The following is a 22,909-nucleotide window of genomic DNA, read 5'->3' as shown; positions in this document are numbered from 1 at the left end:
AGCCAGAGAACTGTCTTTGTATGACTTGAATTCTTTTAAATTAATTAAGGCCAGTTTTAGAGTTTAAAATATAATCTGTTTTGAATTAATGTTTCAAAATGTTAACCATACATTTACCACCTGCTGTCTCCAGTGCAGTACTAGGGTTTGAACCCAGGGGCACTCTTATCACTGAACTACATCTCAGTCTTTTTAAACTTTTTTTTTTTTTTTTAATTTTGACATAGGGTCTAAGTTTCTGAGGGTCTCACTGAATTGCTGAGGCTTGTCTCAAACTTGCAATCCTCCTGCCTCAGCCTTCCCTACAGCTGGGACTGCAGGCTTGTACCACCACCAGGTCATATATTTACTATTCAAGAATATGTATTCTATTTTTATTTAGAATACTGTTTAAATGTCAGTTATTAGATCAAGTTTATTGGTAATGTTATTGAAATCTATATCCTCACTGATTTTCAGCCTGCATGTTCCATTGGTTACTAAGAAAAATTGATGAAATATCGGCTTATAACTATGGATCTATTTCCCCTTGGAGTTGTATTGATTTTTGTTTCATATATTTTGAAGCTCTTAGTGGGTGTGTAAGTGTTTATTGGTTTGTCTTCTTGATGAATTGATTTCTTTATCATTATAGGTGGTATTGTCCTCTCTTTTGCCTGGTAGTATTTATTATATGCCAGATATAAATTTAATCTTATAGTTGCGCTTTGTTCTAGGATGCTTTTCAGTTACTTGGAAACAGCTTATTCTTGCTTTCAAGCTAATTTAGATAGTCTTTAATATAGTACTAAGTTCGTACTATTGCTAAGGTGAATCTCTTTTGAAAATATTTCTTTTGCTCCAGACTTTTCACTTTAGTTGGTAGGAAAAGGTATTGTTCACAGCCCTGCATCAGCTCTTGGGAATGATTTCCCTTATTTTTTCCTGGACTCTTTCTCCTGGGGGAGAGGGTGGTTTCCTCACACATAGCCACTGACCAGTACTAACTGAATACAGAAAGGAAACTCTGAAGATCCAGAGTTCTCTGTCTCAGACTCTCTTTCCTCTGCCCTGTGAAGGCCAGCACTGTTGCATCTCTGTTTGGATTTACATCTATTCAACTCAACACTAGCAGCCCAACCTGCCTCTCTTCCTTGTGCTGCAGCCTGGATTCTTTTTGGGGCATTAAGCTGGGACCACTAGATGGTTCATCACATTTGTTTATTTGTTTGTTTTTGTGGTACTGGGGATTTAACTTGGGACTTCACACACCCTAGGCAACTTCTCTACCACTGAGTTCCCTCCCCAGGCCCGTCATTGGTTTTGTTTCGGAATCTCAGATATCACTGTCCTTTGGAACAGGTTATCCAGTATCATGAGAACTGTTATTTTATGCATTTTGAATGAGTCTAGTAGTTTCATGTAGGAAGGTAAAGCTCGTAACCTCCATTTTAGCTGGTAAATGAAATTAAAAGCTGAGATGTTGTACAAATTGGATTTTAGCACATTTTTAATTGTTCTTAGAAGACTTCAGGAAGCTGAGCATATTGTCAGTCCATCCCTGGAAAAGGCTACATCTGTAGGACTGTATATTTTGTGCCTGTTCTCAGAGCCTCTACCCACCTGGACAACCCTGTAAAAGTTAGTTAGCAGCTCAGTGTTGTGAGGGGTTCAGAATTAAAGAAAAGATCAACTCATTTTGGTTTCTTCACTCTATTGCTGTAACTATTTATTGCATTTTTGGCTTTCTAATCTATGTTAATTGGTTAGAGATTTTAAGTTTTTATTGTGTTGAAGTTTATATGTTTCAAAGACATAAATGTTTTTAAAAATTAAGCATGAGATATTTGTATACAGCAAGCATTTTTAATACTTTGCTTTTACAAAAGCAATAGAAATGTAGTAAGTCAAGCTTGACATGTATAGACATTCAGCCAATTAATAAATTTGAGTTTGATCTATAGACATTCAGCCAATTAATAAATTTGAGTTTTTTTCTTTCTGCCTCATAGTTTCGGTAATTTGAAAATTAATGATGATTTTCATTTGTTAAGTCAGTTTTTCCTGCCTTATAAAGCTAGGATTATAATTTTAATGACAGGAAATTCTTTAATTTTTTTTATGTATACATGTAATTGCCCTGACCAAATGTATCCATTAAAAAATAAAGTTTAAAAAATGAACTGTGTTCTTTATTGTTAACAAATAAATCCAAATCAATAGCAAATAAAAAATAAAAATCCAGATTTTAAAAAGCTAGAAATGTTTGTGACATTTATGCAATAGCTTACCTCTTCATACTAAAGCAAGTCAAACTTTGATCCTAATTTGTTATTTTGCTTTGCTGCCCTCTAAAATCTCTGTGACCTAACCTGTCCATTAGATCAAGGAACAATTTAATATTGAAGTAGATGGGGCTCTCCGAAGAGCATAATAGATTTCTTGCAAGATGAATTGCCAGTTTCTCATTGTAGAGGTCACTAAATACTAAGAAAGGGTTTGGTTTGGTTTAGTTTGGTTTTGTCATTTAAACATTTTCCATGATATACAAGATAAACCATGAACTTTTTATTCAAAAGTTTTAATTTATGAGAAGTTACATGTTTGTATGATGGTATGGCATTCCTTCTTTGGAATGGCTCTGTGGATGTATCTGCCTATCTTTTAGGTAGCTCATCCAGATGTATTTTCAACATTGTTGCAGTGAAAGCTCTCTGTATGTCCCAATCTTACACAGCCTTTCTGATGTATTTGGTTTTAATTAACTTGCTTGAATCTAAGTGGTGTTGTTTATAATACTCTCAGCCTGCTTTCTGAATGGGTTGTCACTTTATTTAGCTTTGAATGGCCTTCAGTTTTTGTTGAAGTTAATCTGTGGTCTGTCTTGCCATTTTGAGGCAAAAACATTTGCAGCAAGTCAATTTTGTGATTGTAATCACACCCATGAAGAGAGAAAATATTCTAACTTATCTTCTCATATTAGCATATATTGCTGAGATGAGCACGTTCTGTTCCATTTCTGCAAAGTGGGTATTAGATTTCCAAAAGATTCCTGAAATAGTGAGACTTCCTACAATTTTAACATACTTGACTTAGTTTAGGGCTCAGCAGTACTTGACCTCCAGGAGAGTGCTCTCATGAAGTAGCCATTGGCACCCTGCTGATCTCAACTCATCCCTTCTAACAGCAGGAATGAAACAGATCCTGGGAGTCAACTCTTGCTCTTAAGGACATCCTAAAGAATAATGGTTAAAATTTTGAAGTTAAAATGACATTTCTTAGAATGGAAGGGATACTTGTCTTCATTATGCCCTGACAGTAGGCTACAGTAAGGTTGCTCACCTTTCTGGAGTCTTCAGTGGTACATATCCATGGCTCTCCAGAATTGATCTAGCCTTCTGACGTGATGATCAAGGGATTTATGCCATTTTGAAAGCCTGTTTATGTATTAGAATGCCTCTGGGGGAAATATTTAGAATTAAGAAATACCCATTTGTGTATATGTACACACAGAGTTTATACTGATTTTTAAATTTTATTCTTTTTGATAACTTTTGTTAGTAATATCCCCTGTAGCTATAACCAAGTCTGATATTAAACCCTTATTCCTTACCTTTAGTCAAATAGAATGAAATGAATTGTGTTCTTTTGTTAATCATAATAAATGTGATTCTTTTAGTTGATTAAGGCAGTTTGCCAGTGACTTTGTAAGTGGTCCTATGTGGATAAATTTTAAATAATATTTAATTGCAAAGAAAATGGAAGGACAAAGGGAGTAATTAATGAAGGTAGCCGGTAGGGATTTAAGGAAGAATTATTTCTAACAGTTTTAATGATATAGGTCTTCCTCATACCCATCACTTTATCACTTGCTTTAACTTGAATTCTCTCTCATTGCTTTTAGTTTAACCTAAAATAAACAAACAAAAATGTATTAAAACTGTTTTAGAAAGAAGATATTGAGGTATTGTACTTGGGTTTCTGTTAAAGTATATTTGTTCTATTTTAAAAGGCCCAGTGATGTTGATTGCACAGAAATTTGGGGATATTTTTTTCCTAATGGGAAAAATTATTATGGATGCTAAAAATAATAGATATGTCCTTCTTCTTTTTCTTTCTTTTTTAAAAAAGCTGGACCTGTGATCTGCAGAATGCTGAGTTATCCCCCAACTCGCCGAGCTTTAATTGTGGGTTGTGGCCTACAAATGTTCCAACAGCTCTCAGGCATTAACACCATCATGTATGTATTTCTTTCTGACTTTTTACTAAAAGGATTGTGAAGGGATTACTTTACATGGAAAAAAGAAATAGGACTCTTGGTGATTTGTTGCTATTAAATATATAGGATTCTTTTTTGGCAGATTGATTGGGTTTTTTTAATCGATATTTTATAACTAGAAGGAAAAGATTTGTTATATTTGTTATATTATTGACTTTATTTGTTTCATATATTTTATGCCCTCTAGTAATACTTCCTTTTATTTTTAAGTATTATGTCTTTTTTATAAACCATTTCTTGATGCCAGTTAGAAAGTAAAACAAAAGAATGTCACCTGGCATTGTCAGAGATTCCGAGCACACAGTGATGGCTCACTTCTATGTGAGGCATTCTGTTAACATGCAATGTGATGAGGATATTAAAAATATGATTATTATAACCAGAATAAAGTGGAGGAGAGCACTAGTGGAAGGGGTGGAGAAAATAGAAAAACTCCCTGTTGGTTAGTTTTCATAGTACTCTGTAAAATTGACTGTCGGGAGTGGAGCGGGATGAATGGTGACCTCTGCCATGTTTTATTTGTACCAGATACACAAGCAGGTACTAAAAAATAGACCTGGTCCCTAGCCTAACACATGCAGGCCCGTGGAGGAAGCACACATTAAATAAACTCATCATTAAATATAGAACTTAAAATTGCTTTTAAGAACTGTACAGGGTTCATATGTCACCAGAGTGGATTTAAGATTCTGGATAGAATAATAGAGAGGTTTTTGAGTTTTCTGAGAAGCGGTTGGTGGATGAAAAGCTACATTTTAGGGGCTTTTTCTTCCTACCTTCTGGTTATAATCACTCATTTAAAATAAAAAAAAAAAAAAATAGAAGTTACATAAAATTGAATTTTCCCTGGCAAGCCATTTGTACTTGAGAATTTGATATTTTCTTTAAAAAATTGCTTGATGTGCTTATTTAGTGATAATTTGAGGGGAATAAATTGGTTAAAATAAATTTTAAAAATAAAGATTAGGACCCAATGTCCCATTGATTGCATCAGGATTTGTTAAGGAATTGTACTTATAGTATAACTATAACCCTTGTTTGATATTAATTGCAACCTTGTCAGACTGCATTTCTTAGACTACGTTTTTAAAACGCTGTGCTTTCCTTCCTCCCTCTGTCATTTACTTCATTTCCCCCTACCTTTATCAATCCTGTTAAGGCCCATATTTTGATACAGTGCCTAGCATATTTGCTCCCTGGATTTGGCACCTCCAGTTTGATCATAGCATGGAATTGCAACAAGGCTTGCACCAAACTTTCAAATAATGCTGTGTAGTGATAACCCTGCATGAATATTTGAGGTGATCTACCTAATATATGTTCTATTTATGAAATTTTTTTGGTTCTATCCTTTTCTAAGCATTTAAACTTGACAAGTTTAAAAGCACAGAAAATGAAGAATTTCTTTGTACATTTCTGTTGTCCTTTTGCATAGGGATCACAAAGTCAACTCTAATCAATGGGTAGTGGCTCATCTAATGTGTTCCTAGTTGTAGTGACTGTCGTAATTCATCTGCAGTGCTTAGTAATAAATTGTGCTGACTGAGGTTTTCAAATTTTAATAAAATATTCATTTTTTCAGTCTATTAAAAAGAAGTGATAATAAGGATCCCAATATTCCCTAAAATTTAGTGTACTCATTAATGTGCTGTGTTTATTACAAGCTATACGCGACGTTAAGTAGTATTGTTGTAGAACTTGTGCTTGCATTTGAATATTAATCCTGTAAAATAGGAAGAGTGAAATAAAGTACATGATGGTTGAAATGAACTTCTTTTGGTGGGTACAAACCAGCTAGTCAGCTCCCTGAAGACTCTGACATGATATTAGAGTCTAGAGGTTAGAGTGATAGATATGTGGATAATCTGATATCTAAGAGGTGAGTAGCTTGGTCACTCAAAATACATAATGTCAGACTCTCATTTTCTAAGCCTGTAAAATTTCATGTAAGTCAATGTTGTTGTGATAGACCACACTACTGGCAGAAAATTACCAGTCTGCAACTCTCATGTACTGTGCTTTCTCCTCTTTGCTCCAGTCTCTGTTCATGTGTCTATGTGTATATCTTTTCTCACTGTTCTGAAGATTCAGTATATAATATCATAATTTTTTTCTGGTTTAAAATAGTCTCATAACTGGAGCCTAATAATTTTGGGGGTTTTAGTTAAAAAGGCTAGTCACATTTTTCTTATTATAAAATTGCTGTTTTAGTAATTCAGAACTGTGTTTTTGTGGACATTGTATTATGTAAAGCACTATTAAATTTTACTCTTTCCAGGCTTTTTCCTTTTACACGAGAAATAGTCATTGCTCTTTGCCATCCCAGCTAACTTTAATAATGGGCAAAGGTTGAAATTTCCTTTTACAAATTCCATCTTTAATCCTAAAGTCTGTGTAAATCTGAAATATGAAGTATTTTGTATTGTATTTCTCACAAAGAAAAAACCTTAGGCATATCAGGTAGAAATATATTGAAAGGTAAATCATCCTTAGAGTTATATTAGATAATCTTAACGTGTTGTGTTTTCTCCCTCATAGAATCCTTTATTTTTATCCCCTTGACCTGTTTAATGTCTTATCTCTGTCAAGAAAATGTATTTTCTGCTGGAAATATTTAATTATCTCATTCTTTGTACCATGTGTGTGTCTGTGTTGGTCTAAATGTCTTCTGTTTGTGTGATAACTCATTCTTCTTCCTCTACTCTTTTGAACGAAAGACTTCTGAGTTTAAAACATTACATACTTGAGACATTATATTAAACTTTTACAAGAGTCAGTTTTCTGACATCATTCTGATTATTTAGTAATTTCAAGCACACAACAAAAAAGATTATTATCCTCTACCCATGGAAAAAAAAAAAGAATAGAGCAAATCTTTCTTGCTATAAAAGGGTCAGCATTGCACTGTATTTCACATACTAATAAATTGTCTCACATTTGCCAAAGGGGAGAGTAGTGGTAGATGAAGAAGATGATGATCGGTGTAAAGAAAACTCTTAAATTCTCACTGTCACCCAAACTCTAGTGATTTTTCCATTTTCCATCTAAGAAGTTTTATCTATGACTCTCAATAAATGGGCCATTCCTACATTGTCATTACCACAGCCAAGGCATATGTGTTTGTGTATGTGTGTCTGTCTGAGAGGGAGAGAATGGATGGGTATATACGTACATAAAAATGGGCTCTCTGCAGGCTTGTTATCATCCTTCTTTTAAGATACTTGTAATATACTGTATTTTGGTATGTTCTGATAAAAAGATAATTGATCCATCATGGCAGATGGAAGGTATCAGATGTATCATCATGGCAGATGGAAGGTATCAGATTACTGGATGACTAAATGGCTCACTTTAAATCTGTTAGTAAAGAAAGGGAAATCCAGAATTTTAAGCTTCTGAGTCTTGTTTTTACTAGAGGCTTGTGGGGAAATAGAGTCATTTTAGAAAGTCCTCTAGTTTTAAGCTGTTCTTCTTTCTGAATAATCCTTCCATCTTCATCTTCTCTTCTGACCTTTTCCTGTAAACTCTCAAGTAAGGGTGGGGAGCAGGCGGCCATCTTGTGTGGGATGCTTCCTCTCACTTTTGTAACTGCTGTACCTTAATCCTCAGGCGATACTTCTTCCTTGGATTTACAACAGATAGTGAAGGCCTTTAGAAAATGTTTTGATAGCCGTCATTTATTGACCATTGAGTACCTGGTGTGCCATTCTAGAGTATGTATTAGTAAATATTCACAGAAGGGGGGGAAAGTAGGACAAACTGTTTTGAGTCCCCTCTTATTTGTTGTTATTATTACGACAGTATAGCAAACTATTTTACTGCTTTACATATATAATACTATAAATTATATTGATAGACTGTATCTTTCTTGATCTGATATCAGAAAATATCCTGTCAAGTAGGGATGGAACCTAGGACCTTGCATATGCCAAGAATCACACTACCCTTAAGGTATCCCCTCTTTTATTTATTGACTAGATAGGGAGTTAGGGCTTAACCAATTACATAACTTCTTCATCATCCTACAGTAAGTTTTAGAGCTAAGAGTGGACCCTAATTTTCTGATACCAGGTCAAGTGCTTGCCCCTTAGTCTTAAACACTAAGCATGCCCCAAGCTGGCTACTTAAAGCTTGTTTGAGGTTGAGCATTCAAATTTGGTGAAATTCAATACTGACCAAAGATAAAAATCTAAAATGGGTATGTATATAACACAGGTTGTTTCCCTTATTTGAATGCTTGGAAACAGAAATGCTCTGAATTTTGAAACGTTTCAGGTTTGGTTATATTTGCATATACTCTTTAAAAATATTTTTATTCTAATTTGTTATATATTGTAGCACAATGCATTACAATTCATATTACACATATAGAGCACAATTTTTCATGTCTGGTTGTATACAAAGTATATTCACACCATTCATATCTTCATACATGTACTTAGGGTAATCATGTCCATCTCATTCCACCATCTTTTCTACCCCCATGACCCCTCCCTTCCTCTCCCACCCCTCTGCCCTATCTAGAGTTCCTCTATTCTTCCCATATTCCCCCTCCCAACCCTACTATGAATCAGCCTCCTTATATCAGAGAAAACATTCAGCATTTGGTTTTTTGGGATTGGCTAACTTCACTTAGTATTATCTTTTCCGACTCCATCATTTACCTGCAAATACTGTGATTTTATTCTCTTTTATTGATGAGTAATATTCCATTGTGTATATATACCACATTTTCTTTGTCCATATATTTGCACAGTCTTAATGAGATGTCTTGGGGCTGGAACCCAAATCTACACATGAAAATCATTTATACACATAACCTTTAGTTAATTTTATGCAGTACTTTTTTTTCACCTGTGTTTTGACTTATGTTACAGGAGGTCAGGTATTGAGTCTTCCATTGATGACATGCATCATGTTGGCACTCAAAACATTTTAGTTTTGGAGCATCAGACTTTGGGATTAGGGATGCTTGACCAGTGATAAAATTGTCCCCATATAAAGAATCATAGAACTTATTCTTAAGTTTTCAGATATGCAGTTAAGGCCTTTACTCTGTACCTCTGATGTAGAGCTTCTGGCCAAGTCAGCCTGATGTTTGCATGAGTCATTTATATGTTAATCACATTTAATTTAATTTTGTAAATGCAGTATTTCTAGATATGTTATATCCTCCCAACCACCAACAAGCTCTCTTAGTATTAAAAAAAAAAAATTACCATACAGTCAGGAAACATGGCACAAACAGGCATAATAAGTGTAGAGAAAAATAAAGGTGACAGGAAATAAGAAAAAAAAAATAAGGGCTATACACTCTCAAATTGCAAAGTTGAAGTAAAGATGAGGTTCTGTTGTCTCTGCAGTTCTTAACAGCAGGGTGAGCTCACTGAAGTATCTTCCTCTCTCTGCCTCCTCATTGTTCAGGAAGCTATTGAAAGCTCAAATGCTTATCTAAGTGGAGTATTTCAAGATGGTATCTGTATGCAGCTCATTGGATGAAAAGTATTGAGTTAGTGGGAAGATGTTAGGATTCATGGTTGATTCCTTTGAAAGATAAGCATAATATAATGGGGAGAATATTAACCCAGGAATCAGGAGAACTAGTTTCTCCACCATGGGATTTGGGGCATGCCAGTTAATTGCCTTTAATTCAATGACCTATAAAGTAAAATTGATGGAGTTTTAATGTAATCTGAAGGAGAAAACAAATGATTTTCAATTTTAAGTAGAAGCTAAAATACTTGAAACAAATATTTTAAGACTTTCTCAGATGGAAAATTATCAGACTATATGGAATCGGTTTTCACCCAAAAAAAAGAAAAATATATTTTGTTAAACATAATTTTTAAAGGATTTATTAAATGCTTAGCATGCTGATTATTGTCCTAGATGCTCAGCCTCTTACATATATTATGACCCATTTTTGTTTCCCAAGTAGTTTTGGTGTTATAGTTGATTAAGCCTCTTTTCTCCAAGATTATGGTACCTACCCCTGAGATGATTGAGCTTTCCTTGTCTGCCATTATACATTGTGAGGGAAGCCTCAATCCCTATGAACATCACATCAAGGCTCTGAAAGATGGGTTTATAGGGGAACCTTCACTTTCCATTCCCCTGTGTTCTTCTTGCGTGACTGTCTTAGCTTGGCTCCCCCCATAAGCAGACCTTGAAGTCAGCATTTCATATTTTGGAGTGATACCAAGAAGCACAAGTAAGAGAGCAGGGAAAGAAGGAGAGGGAACTGAGTAAAGGGTGCACTGGTCAGTAGGATGTCTCAATAAGTCTCAATAAGGTTGAGTGTGTGCTGTGCCCCAGCATGACCCAGGGGCATTAACCCACAATCCTCATCTCTTCAGTCTGAGGGGTGGTGTCCTTGCAGATGTTAAATGCAATCTTCCAGGTTCCCCTGCACAGTCGCTTATGATATCTGAACTTTCAGGCAGCATAGCAGAGAGACAAAGTGGGTTGAAGTAGAAACTGCTAGATCCTGTGGTGCCTTCCTGTGATAGCTGCAGGAGATTTCAGAGTGAGGCCAAGAGCATATGCAGCAGGGCATTAAGAACACTGATTAAAAACCCTGTGTTTTCAAATATGTGTAAAAATTGAGTTAACACAATATAGGCAATGAATTTTCTTACTACCTTTCATGGATGTAGCAAATTCATTCAGGTCAATAATAATTGCCTATTATTGAAAATAGGCAATGAATATAGGAGGTTCATGATAATAAACGGTGAGATTATTTTTTCTTGAATATTATACTTTCTTTTATAGGTTACATACAATTTTGTCCTGACAAGGAATCTTAAAAAATACATGTTAAAGTACTCATTTATTTATACCTTCAACCAAAATTTACTATAATAAGATTCAAAGATCTATAAATATGTAATTCTTGTCATTGAGAAGTCTATAGTCTAAGGAGATTCACAGAAATAATTACAGCATTATAAAAAACAAGTTAAGGGGCTGGGGTTGTGGCTCAGGGGTAGAGTGCTCAACTAGCATATCTGAGTACCTGGGTTTGATCCTCAGCACCACATAAAGATTAATAAAATAAAGGTATTGTGTCCATCTACAACTAAAAAATAAAAACAACAACAATAAGTTAATATGCCATAGCAATATAGCAAAATGAATGATTAATTTTCCCTAGGGCATAAGGAGGAGACATACAATATACGTTGTTTTTTTTAAAGATTTCTTTTTATTAATAGTTTTCCGGTCAAAAACATGGTACATCAAATACTAAAAAACAAACAAACTTTTAACATTAGACTTGGATTTGAATTTAGACCCATCACAATCAATAGCTATATAAACTCCACAAGCTACTTAACTTTCCAGGGCCTCGATTATCTAAAAATCAGGAATTTTCAGGTTCTTTTGATGATTCAAGAAGATAGCATGTATGGTTCAAGTCCATGGAAAGAACTAAGTCCATGTTAACTTTCCTTCTGTTCACTATGTTTTATAGTTTAGAAATTTCTCCGCATATGTGCAAAGCATTAACATCCCAAGTTAACTCATCCTCTTTGACCTACATCCAAAGTCCAGGATTTGAGTAACCTCCGTAGACACTGAATTGTTATAATACCCTTTGTTAATATGTATCTGTTTTCATCGGAAAGAATCTGGGCAGTATTTTTCTTCTAGCTTGTAGTTGTTGGAAGAAATGTTGTCCACTTCAGTATTAGAAGTGATCTTTTCATCTTAGATTTAAATCACGGAGAAAAGACCTCAAAGACCTTGGGTTGATAAGAGGGAATAAGGCCTCCTTAGGAGGTTGTGCATCTGTAGCTGAATATACCCCATGTGGCTTCACTTGTGACTTACATCAAAGGATTGTCAAATCCTTTTGGCACGCTTTCTGAATCAGATGTGAATTTAAGGTCCTGTGATAATTAATGGAAATTCATCTCCATGGTTTGTGAAGTGTTGGCAACTAAGGTTTTGGGTTTGCCAGGATAATCTTTAGAAATAGGAAAACAATTTCCTGGCCTGCCTTTCTCTGACTCTTGTTTTTACTGAAAAGTAAGGAGAAGAAAGGGAGATGCTGCATAAAATCTGGGATTGTATCCCAGGAGATAGGCTTGCTGTTGCAGTAGAGCAGATCCTTGTCCCAGTTTATGTAAATATGAGAGTAACACCAGCCTGGCTGATGCCATGTGAACTATCATAAACTTGTAGGCATGCTCAGACCTTAATTCACTCTGAACAGATAGGTTGGCAGGTGCTCTGCTAGGAACTAGATGTACACATACGTTTCCCATCCCATCGCCCCACCCCCACACCCGTGCCCCTTTTAAGACAGAGTTATACTAAGTTGCTTAGGGCCTCACTACATTGCTGACTGGATTTGGGTGCACTGGCTCCCAAGCTACAGGCTTGGGTACCCAACTTTCAGTAAGAAGGGGATGACAGTAGGAGGGGCAGAAATGGTAGAGATTTAGGGATTTGGTTTTGTGCATGTAGTTGGTTACTTTGAACTTGCAATTCTCCTGCCTCATCCTCCCGAGCTCTTGGGATTACAGCTAACAGGTGTGTGCCACTTCACCCAGCATGGTCTGTTTTCTGTATCTTTAAAAGGTCATTCTGTGACCTACTTTGAAGATAAAATGAGACAGCGGAGTGCTGTTTACAAAGTACTTAGAGGACACTTGGAAGTTCTGTTCTTCCCATGTTTACTCTTGTCCTCTCAAGTGAGTCAGCCGTCTAGACTCTCACTCTTGGTCCTTGTTTTTTAAAATTTTCCCCCATCATACCAGTGCATCTTACGGCTCCTTCATGCCTTTTCCTGTTCAGTGGGCCCCGTACTATTGGTGATCCCCGGGTCTTGGCTTAGTCTCTTTCACTCCCTTGGTTTCTTTGATAATCTGCATGCTAAATGATCCTCAGAGCCATGATTCAGATCAGAACTTCCTGGTGATACTGTTTTATACCACCAAACCCACACCCGGAGTCAACCCACAAGCGGGAGCTCGGGGAGTTCCCACAGGGGGAGGCCACAAAGCATCCTGAGTTGGGGCCCATGGGAATTCTCCAAAGAAAGAAGCCCTAAATTCCAAAGTATTACCTGAAGAGTTTTGCAGCTTATACTCACAACAGCTGGTGTGTCTGTAGCAGTGGCATCAGGTATGGAGTTTACTTGAGGGTTTAAGGTATTTTGGCTCAGAGTCATGGCCAGTTTCTTTCAGTATTTTAGGCAAACTCCTGAATACTTCTATCAGTGCCTGGATTCAAGGCCCTGGCTTGAGCCCAGTTTTGTAGGATAAACATACACCTGGCATTCTGTGATGCTTGGTCAGTTCACAGAAAGTAGGGAGGGATTGGGGGTCTCTACAGATACACACCTACAAGTCCATTCGCAGCGCGGTTTTACTCAGATGTCCCATTCTCATCAACCACAACACACACAAAATCCAACCCTTAAATCACTACCATATCTGCCCCTTCTCCCATCATCCTCTTCTTACTGAAGGTTGGGTGCCCAAACCTGTAGCTTGGTAGCCTGTGTACCCAAATCCAGTTAGTTGGAATTTCCTTCAGTCCTTCTCCTTTAATATCTCTTATACCATCCCTGTTCTCTTCATTCCAGTTATCTGTCACTCTAGGTTCATAGTCAGGAATCACCAGTTATGCAAGTAACAAAATTCTACTCAAACTTAACTTAGGAAAGTCAGTTTGCAGTAAGGGCACAGAATACACAGGAAGGAAAGAAAGCTGTACAGTTGTTCCTGGCGAAAGGTTGAAACCACTGACTGGAGAGTCACCTGCTCAGCCTCTGTTATCTACGTGGTATTTGCCCTAGCTTCTTTACAGCTGTATGCATCTTGTTTTCTTTCTGTCAGAGATCTTCCTCTCTTCCTCTCTGTCAGAGATAGTTTTGCATCCAAGCATCCAAAATTGATGGTTTTGAATTTTTCCCAATTCCTAATTCCTAAGGGGGAAAAAAAAATCAAAGCAAGTTTACCTTAATCCAGGTACATGAGGCCAAAGTGCTGAACTACAATGTAGAAAGAGGATTTTTCTGCCATAAATCTCACCTCCCTCAGTTTATCCTACATATGTCTGCCTGTAAACTTTACAAAACAAAATTAGATCCTGTCTCATCTTGGCTTAAAATAATATAATGGACCACAACATTCAATAGAGTTGAAAGGTTAGAGACATTCGTGTTCATCTCTGAACTGCCTGGTATCCAGGTCTTCCCCACATTCTGTGCCTTCTGCTCTATAGGACCTTTTGGTACTTATGGCAATGATTAAAGCTGCTCCAAATGTCAGTGCCCTCTTATGTGCTATTCTTCCTGCCTCAAGTACACAGCTTACTGTAAGAGCTCTGCAAACTTGGGTCAAGTGCCATCTCCCTGAACCTAGAGGCCAATTTAAATGGTCCTCATCTGATTTCCTATTTTGCTCTGAGTAGATATCTGTTATAATAGTTGTGTTTTATTATAACCATGGATTTTAATTTTTTCCCCCAAAGTCCCCTTTTCCCCTGGAAAAGGTAAAACTAGCTAGATTTTAGTTACTACCAACTCTGTTGTTCATAGCCAGTCATAGCATGGTGTTACAGTGAGATTGAGTCATACTCACTCTGTGTGAGGTCTCTCCTATTACTTCCTTACTAGTTTGCAGATACGACCTTAGGGAAACAAAAGCCTCATTATTAAAGCCTTGAGATGAGATGATTTCAAAACCACTGCCAAATTAAATTAATCATATTCTTTAGAATTATGTGTTATTAGCTTTCTATTAGTAGAACAGAATACCTGAGGTAATTAACTTATAAAGAGAAAAGGTTTATTTTGGCTCTGGCTTTGAGAGATTCTAGTCCATGATCAGGTGGAACCCCTGCTTTTAGATCTCTGGTGGGAGTGCTTTGGAGCAATGGTGGGAGAGTGTGGTAAAGCAAACCACTCATCTTATGGCCAGGAAGTTAATATTGGGAGGGGCTGAGGTCCCACAATCCCCTTTAAGTGCACGTCCCCAGTGACCCAAGGCCATTATGTACTAGGGTGTGCCTTCTAAAGATCCCATCACCTCCCACTGTTGCCACCTTGGTGACCATACTTTTAACATATAGGCCTTTGGGGAGACATTTAATATCTAGACTATAGCAAGCTATTCTAATAATTTTATAATATTGCTTAGGTATTTAAAGTTTAGTTTGAATTTCAACAGTAAACATTTCCAGAAAAATATTGTTCCAGAAAATAAAATTCTTCAAGTGAAATTTTCTCAGGACATCTGAATAGCCAAGTTGGGGATTTCTGTCCAAGCTTGTGATTATACTTCCTGTGGCTGATGGAATTGTAGGATTTCAAATGCTATTAAGCTGCTCCATGCCGAGACAAATAGTCTGATGACATGTCATTCATGGCAGGGGGAAAATAAACAGTGTCTCTTGCCAGTCCATCTTCATTTATTTTGATAAGATTATTATTTTTTTTTTACTGGACAGATTAAAATATACAGAACTAAGTACAAAGTGTGTCTGTTTCCATTTTTTTAAAAAACACTCAGTACCAGAAAACAGAAAATTTTATAAAGTAGTTTTAAGTGTGCAGTTTTAACTTTAGTTTCCTGTGTGCAATTTTACAGCTTTTCCCTGGATTCTTCTAATGACCCCTCTTCAGCTTACTTAAAGGCACTCTTCTCAGCTGCATATCTAAATTATGTCAGGAATCTAGTAATTTATCTAAGACTGTTTCTAAGGACTAAATTTGACATCGAGGCATACTTTCTTGAGAAAGTGCAGGGTTTATTAAATTTCATATTAATGCACTGCCCCCTTTGGAGCTGGTCTGTGTCCTATCTGATCCCATGCATTTCAGGCTACTCCCTGTGGCCTGGGCCCATCAGGGCTTTTGAGCTTGTGCCACCTGCCCTGAGGAATTAAGTTCTTAGAATATTCTGCCTAGAGCTTTACTTATGTGTGTGCTGTTAAATGCTGCTTTGTGATGATAGCTGACATTTAGATTGCTCTGGTTTTAGGAATGGGAATATGGTCTAGTTGTTACAGCAACAGCTACAGACACTCATAAAATGTTCAGTTTCATCATTTTTTACCCAAGGCCTTCATATTTAAAAAAATAGTAGTCTTGGAGGCTAAGGGGATGAGAATGCCATTTGTCATCACCTTACAATTGCTCTTTTCAGCTGAGAGGAATTATGCTGTTGCTAACTTCAGAATTGAATAGTCCTATCTAATAAAATGTTAGAACTACCTGGGGAATGAATATTTAATGCACTATAATGTGACTAATTCAGCAACATATTAGTTATTATATCATTATTTTACCTGGCATCAGTCAGACCTAGAGTCAAATTTAATCTTATTTGCAGACCAGTTGTGCTACCCAGAGCAGTTAATGTAGCCACTTGAAAAACTTGGATTTTTATGTGCAGATGGGGTGGTAAAACCTAACATTTGAGAGTGGTGCTCCTTTCTCATTCTTTCCCATCTCAGTGAATAGGCTTACTATCCATCTAGTTGCATAGATCCAAAAATCCAGGAATCATCTTTTATTCTTTCATTTTTGCTCCCTATATCCAGCTGTCCAGCAAGGTTTAGCTCTAAAATGGTGGTTCCTACACTGAGGCATTCATACACACTACAGGGGAGCTAAAGGATATCTCAAAATTTCAAGTAAAAAGAGTTATATAGGTGACTGTTAAGTATTACCACTATTAAGTAATTTGTACCTTGATAAATGGGACTACTCAGTATTTCTTCAGGCTTGGGCATACTGTGAAAATTACTGAGGTCCTGAAGGCTCCATGAAGCATGAAAGTTTGTGAAGTTGTGCTCTATCACTTAGCACATATCCTTCCTCTGATCCTTATCTTCACTGCTACCCCCATCCAAGCCATCATGGCCTCTCACTCATTTACCGCAGCAGCCAGCCTTCTGCTGGTCTTCTTGCTTCCATGGTGATCCTTCGTAAGAGCAACTAAAATGGTCTTTTAAAAATGTAAGTAAGATCATAGCTCTCCATTATTCAGAAACTGCAGTAGGTCTTCATCACACCTGAAATCAAACCCCTCACACAGTCCACAGGCCCTACCACCTACCTGCCCCCATCTCCTGCACCATCCTCATCTCTCCCTCACTTTCTCATTCACTAAGGCTCAGCCACTAGAACATCTTTCTTTCATCTCTTTTCTCCTTAAAGTTTTTTCCTATCTTAGACACATTGCCATTGCTTTTCCTCTTCCCTGGGGGGAGCTGCATTCCTATCTCCACTGTAGCTGATTTCTTTTTCACTTATGCCTGAATTTAAATGTTACTACCTCAGATAGGCCTTGACCTATGGTCATTTATTTTCTTCCTAGTTCTTATCACTGCCTAAAATTATCCTCTTTGTTTACTTGTTTATTAGCTCTATGTGCAGGGCCCATCTGTATTGTTCACCTTTGGCCTCTGTCGCCCGTACCATACACATTAAGAAATATTGATTATATGAGAAATGCAGATAAGCTTTGCTTCTGTTTCCTTTTTTTGTGACCACATGATGTAATGGATGTGCATGGTCCTGTTGCTGCTGCTTTTATTTATTTATTTATTTATTTATTTATTTATTTTGCTTTAATAGTAGTCCTGCTGAATGTTAGAATGGGGAGCTAAACATTTGGGCAGTTATTTTAAACACTGAACCATCTATTTGTATTGCTTCAGTAGTCAAGAGAAGAAGTCCAGCCATATTGTACTGTGTCTTTCCTTGAAGTGCCTGACCTCCGAGTTTTCCAAGTTCATCTCCAAGTGAATTGATTAAACTAGGAAAATTCCCTTTTCTCCTTTCCACTTTACTGGTAGTATAAAGTAAAACAAAACAAAACAAAACCTGTCTTTTATCCCACTCATTCCATTAAAATACAACACTGACAATGACATGGAATAAGAGATGTTGAAGTAGCCTTTGAGTTTATCCTTTCCCCTTGTCCAGGTCAGCAATGAACTAGATTGCCAAGTTAGATTGTGCAGGGTCTGTTTTCAGTGCAGGGAGATAAAACTTTGCAACGATCAATAAAGTTTTAAAAAATCATGAAAAACAAAGTTTTGATGCATGGACTTCAATAAAACTGATGATAATGTATGTCAATGTAATAAATTTAAATATTTATAGTATTTAGTAATTATTACAAAATCCAAACAAATTAATTTACAAATGTAGAATATACATCTGAGCATTTTTTTGTGGGAGGAAATTTCTTTCTTTCACCAGTCTTTACAGATTCTGTTCTCAACTTACTAATTAGGTATTTTCTAAGGTTTTCCACATTCAGTTAGAAATTCAGAATTACATGCCAGTAGAAATTATGTATCTCTGTTAGACTGGTACATAGTCGTCATTATTGTAGGAGAACCTTTCCAAGTTGGAACTCAAGATTCACAGTATATTTTCCCCAGACATGAGAATTCCTGTAGCGCTGGCTCCAGATGAGAGTGGAATTAAAGAACACAGATGCTCAAGAGGCCCACGCTCCTCTGGGTGCCAGCCCCTGGCAGCAGGTGAACTGGCACCAGGGATGGGAGTAGCAATAATAGTGACATTGGCAAGGGCAGGTAGTGGGAGTAATAAGAATGCCAATCATAGCAGGGTGTGTGTTTTGTCCTTGGTAGCCGAGGAAGGAAGTAGATGAGGCTTATAGTGGTTCTGACTGCATAAGATTGTTCCTGTTATACTTGCTAATAAGTTGTAGCTTATATGCAAATGAAATATGAATATATTAGTTAGTAATTCAGATGATTTCTAAAAAAGTTGACATGATTTGGGCTTCTGTGCATGAATCACACAAAAATGTAGTATTTGTTAACACATACTCATTAGAAGACCAATTTGTGAAGTAAATTGGTTATTAAGATTGTATTACTCACTTTGGTTGCATGTATATAATGTGTCAACAGCCAGATTAAAAAAAAATATTGCTTAGCTACTCATTTCAGCCGCAGAGTATGATTTAAACAGCTTGATGGATTTGAAGATTGCTCTATTAAAATATAATCAAACAAGTTTGCCTATTTTGCTGATTTTTAATTTTTTCAATAAATGATGCACAATATATGTGAAGTCTGTTTATGTGATAGATGACAAACTTGTTTTAAGGTTATTCACGTGCTGTTGTTGTTGTTGTTGTTGTTTTTTTGCAGTTAATTTTTCTCACAGTAATACATGTACAAAACTCGAGGTACTGGCAGGTTTCTTGTGAAAAGCTGTAGTCCCTGCCCATTTCTTTCCCTTCTTTCCTGTTCCTCATTTTCTGCTTTCCAGAGGCAGTTACCTCCACTTGTTATAGCTCTTTCTTTCAATATAAACTCCCTGTATTTCTAAATGACATTTAGAAACATTTATGTAGTTAGATCATTTTCTAATTTCTGAAATTCTGTATTTACTTTCACTCATAGAACATGAAGTATCTAAGGACCCTCCCCTCAATACTCCTTCACACATCTTCCCTGCTCCCAGTATAATTCTGTCTCAGGATTTTCGATGAATTTTTAATTGTTTTTGTCATTATGACTGTAGAAATACTGTTTGCAGCTGAGCAGCTCAGCATGTGGGGCCTCCATTTACTTCACTGTTGTGCAGTATGTCTTCTGTTTGCAGCTGTAGGAAACCACTCCACCCTTCTCCACCCCACTGCCTGATGTCTGGGAGGCTGACCTGTCCAACCAGCTGATAAAGTCATATCAACCTTTTCTTCTTCTTCATTAGTAAACAGTCACCACATCTTACATTTGCTCAGAGTTTATGAAACCCTTCCATAATTTTTTCAGCACACTCTTCAATGGAAAGCCCCTTCTCTTTGGTTAAACCTAATGGAATCCTAATGGGAAATGTCAAGGAATCCATTTCTGTGGTAGTGTGTTCCTATGCCTGGCATTTCTTAGAGACCTTCCTCCTCTGTCCTCATTATCCTGCTTTCCTCTGTGATTTGATTGCCCACTGACAGCTGTAGGAATTCTCTTTACCTGTCTTCTGCTTGGGTTCCCTGTTCCCTGGATTCCCATCTCTACGTTTAAGCTCATTCTATCTTTTTGTTGGTTCTTATTGTAGTCGTTTCCTGTGAAAAGCTCAAAGAAGAGTTAAAACAGTTTCAGACCATGAGAATCGGTGGGTTTAGACTTGGTTGTTATTTTGTCATCTCAGAATTTTAGATGTCATAAGCTTATGTTGCAGTTCCTCCTGCTGCTTTCATCTTGCCTGCTGCCCTGGGTCTGCTGTCCTGGGATTCATTGTCTCTAGCCAGGAAATCTCTGCCTCCTCTCTGAAAGGTGAGGGATCTTGGGAGTGGGGAGGGGGAGATCAACTAACTGATTGTTAATAGGCTTTTCAGCCAGTCCTCCTTTTTGATTCAGCCTCTAAGTATCTGCAACTTCCAGGTCTTGAACCTTTGTGGAGTCTGACCTACAAAGCATCTGCTTCCTGCTAGCTTTCCCTTCTTGTGGTTAGATTTTGGTTCCGCCATGTTATGCCAGTCACCATTTGTCTATGGTCCTAAGCTTCTACTCTCATGTTCTTTATCCTGGCATATTTTCTGAAACTTTACTTTGGGGTAAAGGGTAGAGTTGATGGATTTAACTGGAGATATTTCAAAATTATTTTAAAATCCTAAAGAAATAAGATGTAAGCAAGTTCATAATTGATATGCATTTGTGAAATTTAAAAATTAATTTTAAAAATGTTATATATTTTTTTAGAATTCTGTTTATTATTTTTTAAATTTTTAAAGATTTTGGTTTTTTAACCATGCAGTAGAGAGTCTAGTATGTTGGATCTATTTTATCTGCTCTTCAAGTATTAACAGAAGCACTCTTAACCCCACCACTCATACAAAAAGTATAATCAGTCTGATTGGAGGAGTGAAAGACTCTTAAATAAGTACATTTGCAAATTAGAAGTGGCATGGATTTATAGACTTTATAGACTTCTCTCATATGAATAAAATTTTTCATGAATCTCAAAAGTAAGAATAGGGCCTAACCATAACTAATGTTAATGCTGTTTGAACTTAAGATGTTTTCCTCCATAGAATATGAAATATGTAGGATTTTTTTAAAATTACTAACTTAGAATATGTTATTCTGACAAAACTTTTTTGTTTCTTTTTTGAGAAAATATTGCAAAAGGAAAGATTCTGAATGAAGTAGCGTAAGTAATAAACTCTTAAGAAATCCTGGCTCTTGATACAGGAAATTTACTTCATTTTATATAATATAAACTTTTAATACTGTTTATAATTTTATGTGACTTAATTTGTACTTAATGTTTGCGTATCCAATTTACTTGAAGTTAACTAATTGTGTTCCAGGAACTTCAGTGTATATACCATCTATCTTTGTATATTGTACTGTTGTAGGGACAAATGAGGCAAGGCACCGAAGTTAGCAGGAAACAGTTTTATTTGGCTGCAACCAGGTTCACAGGGTACAGCCTTTGCTGTAATCAATCAATCAATCCCCTGAACCCTGAGTTCAGGAAGTTTCAGAGTTTTATACCAAGCATGTAAGGGGAGGGGCTCAGAAATTCACAGTCTGCAGAAGTTCACATAAAAGCAGCTTTTTCTTTCACTGTTCTGGGTAAGTTAACTCTTCAAAGACAGCATCTGAGAAGGGGAGAGCTGCTTCTCCCCTTTCTTTCCTCCCCCTGCCAGCTTTTACCATGGGGCCATTTGTAATTTATCTTAAAAATTTAGACATCTCTGTGAAGTCCCAGCTCAAGGCCAGAGGCCTTGTTTGCACATTTCTTCAAAGTACTATACTGGATGTGTTTGTGATAACTAGTAAGGGGGTGTCCAGCACCTGGAGTGCTGGTATCTTCTCGGCCAGTGGCCAAGTAAACAGGGTGACATGAAAATAGGAAGTTTATCTACATTGGACTCTTTTGCAGAGACTCTTTTGCTGACTGTCTTAAAATCAGCCATGGTGAAGAGAGCTTTTCTGTGGAGAAAGGGGTGCCACTTCAGTACTTCCACAGGAGGTTCAATAAGTGTTTAAATAAGGCAATCATGTTTTGTATATCTGGAGAGTATATTAAGCATAGTGAAGCTTAATAAATTTGTCAATTTAATCAAAGTATATCCTTTGGCTTTTCTAAGTTTTCCTTAAAATTAAAAATCTTTGAATATTAAACAAAAACTTCTTGGTTTTGAAAAACACTTTTAAATGTGAGAATAATAAATGATATATCCTTCTTTGATATTGTTGAAGGAGATACATTCTAGCCTAATTTAGGCCACATATGTTAAATATGCCATTTGAAATATTAAATGTTTTATTAACTTTAATGAGTCATGAAATATTTAACTTACTACATATTTTTAAATGACATTTTAGAAAAACTGTCAAGGATATGCTTTGGTTAATATGTTTTTATTGTTTCCAGGGAGCATTTTAATTCATCTGATTTATCATCTTTTAATTTAGTTTCCTTTGAAATTTGATCACTAGTCTATACCTGGAACAAAATCTTAAACTGCAAGTATTTTGGTGTCAGAAATCAAAGGGAGAAGTAAAATCACAGTTTAAGGGTTTTAAAAATTCAGCAAAACAAACTGTAATGGAGCATTTCATAAAGAGAATGGACAAGAAACAGTGTACTGGATTCAGAAGCACCAGGCCATTTCATCATGACGCATGAGCTAT

The 22,909-nt window shown here is 36.5% G+C and overlaps 1 protein-coding gene across 1 annotated transcript in view; it reads left to right on the top strand.

The window, feature by feature from the left end:
• Slc2a13 (solute carrier family 2 member 13) overlaps positions 1–22,909 on the top strand; it is a 339,517-nt gene that overhangs the window by 136,827 nt on the left and 179,781 nt on the right. The window contains exon 4 of the mRNA XM_046436201.2: positions 4,111–4,219. Within this exon, the coding sequence (XP_046292157.1) occupies positions 4,111–4,219 (109 nt within the window). The remainder of the gene's footprint in view (positions 1–4,110; positions 4,220–22,909) is intronic.

Source organism: Marmota monax, unplaced genomic scaffold (assembly GCF_021218885.2).
Source record: "Marmota monax isolate L192 unplaced genomic scaffold, Marmota_monax_Labrador192_F-V1.1 WCK01_AAM20220418_F8-fsc00012, whole genome shotgun sequence".
In the NCBI taxonomy this organism is placed as follows: domain Eukaryota; kingdom Metazoa; phylum Chordata; class Mammalia; order Rodentia; family Sciuridae; genus Marmota; species Marmota monax.
The sequence above is the reverse complement of the archived record's forward strand: the minus strand, read 5'-3'. Positions and strand labels throughout refer to the sequence as shown.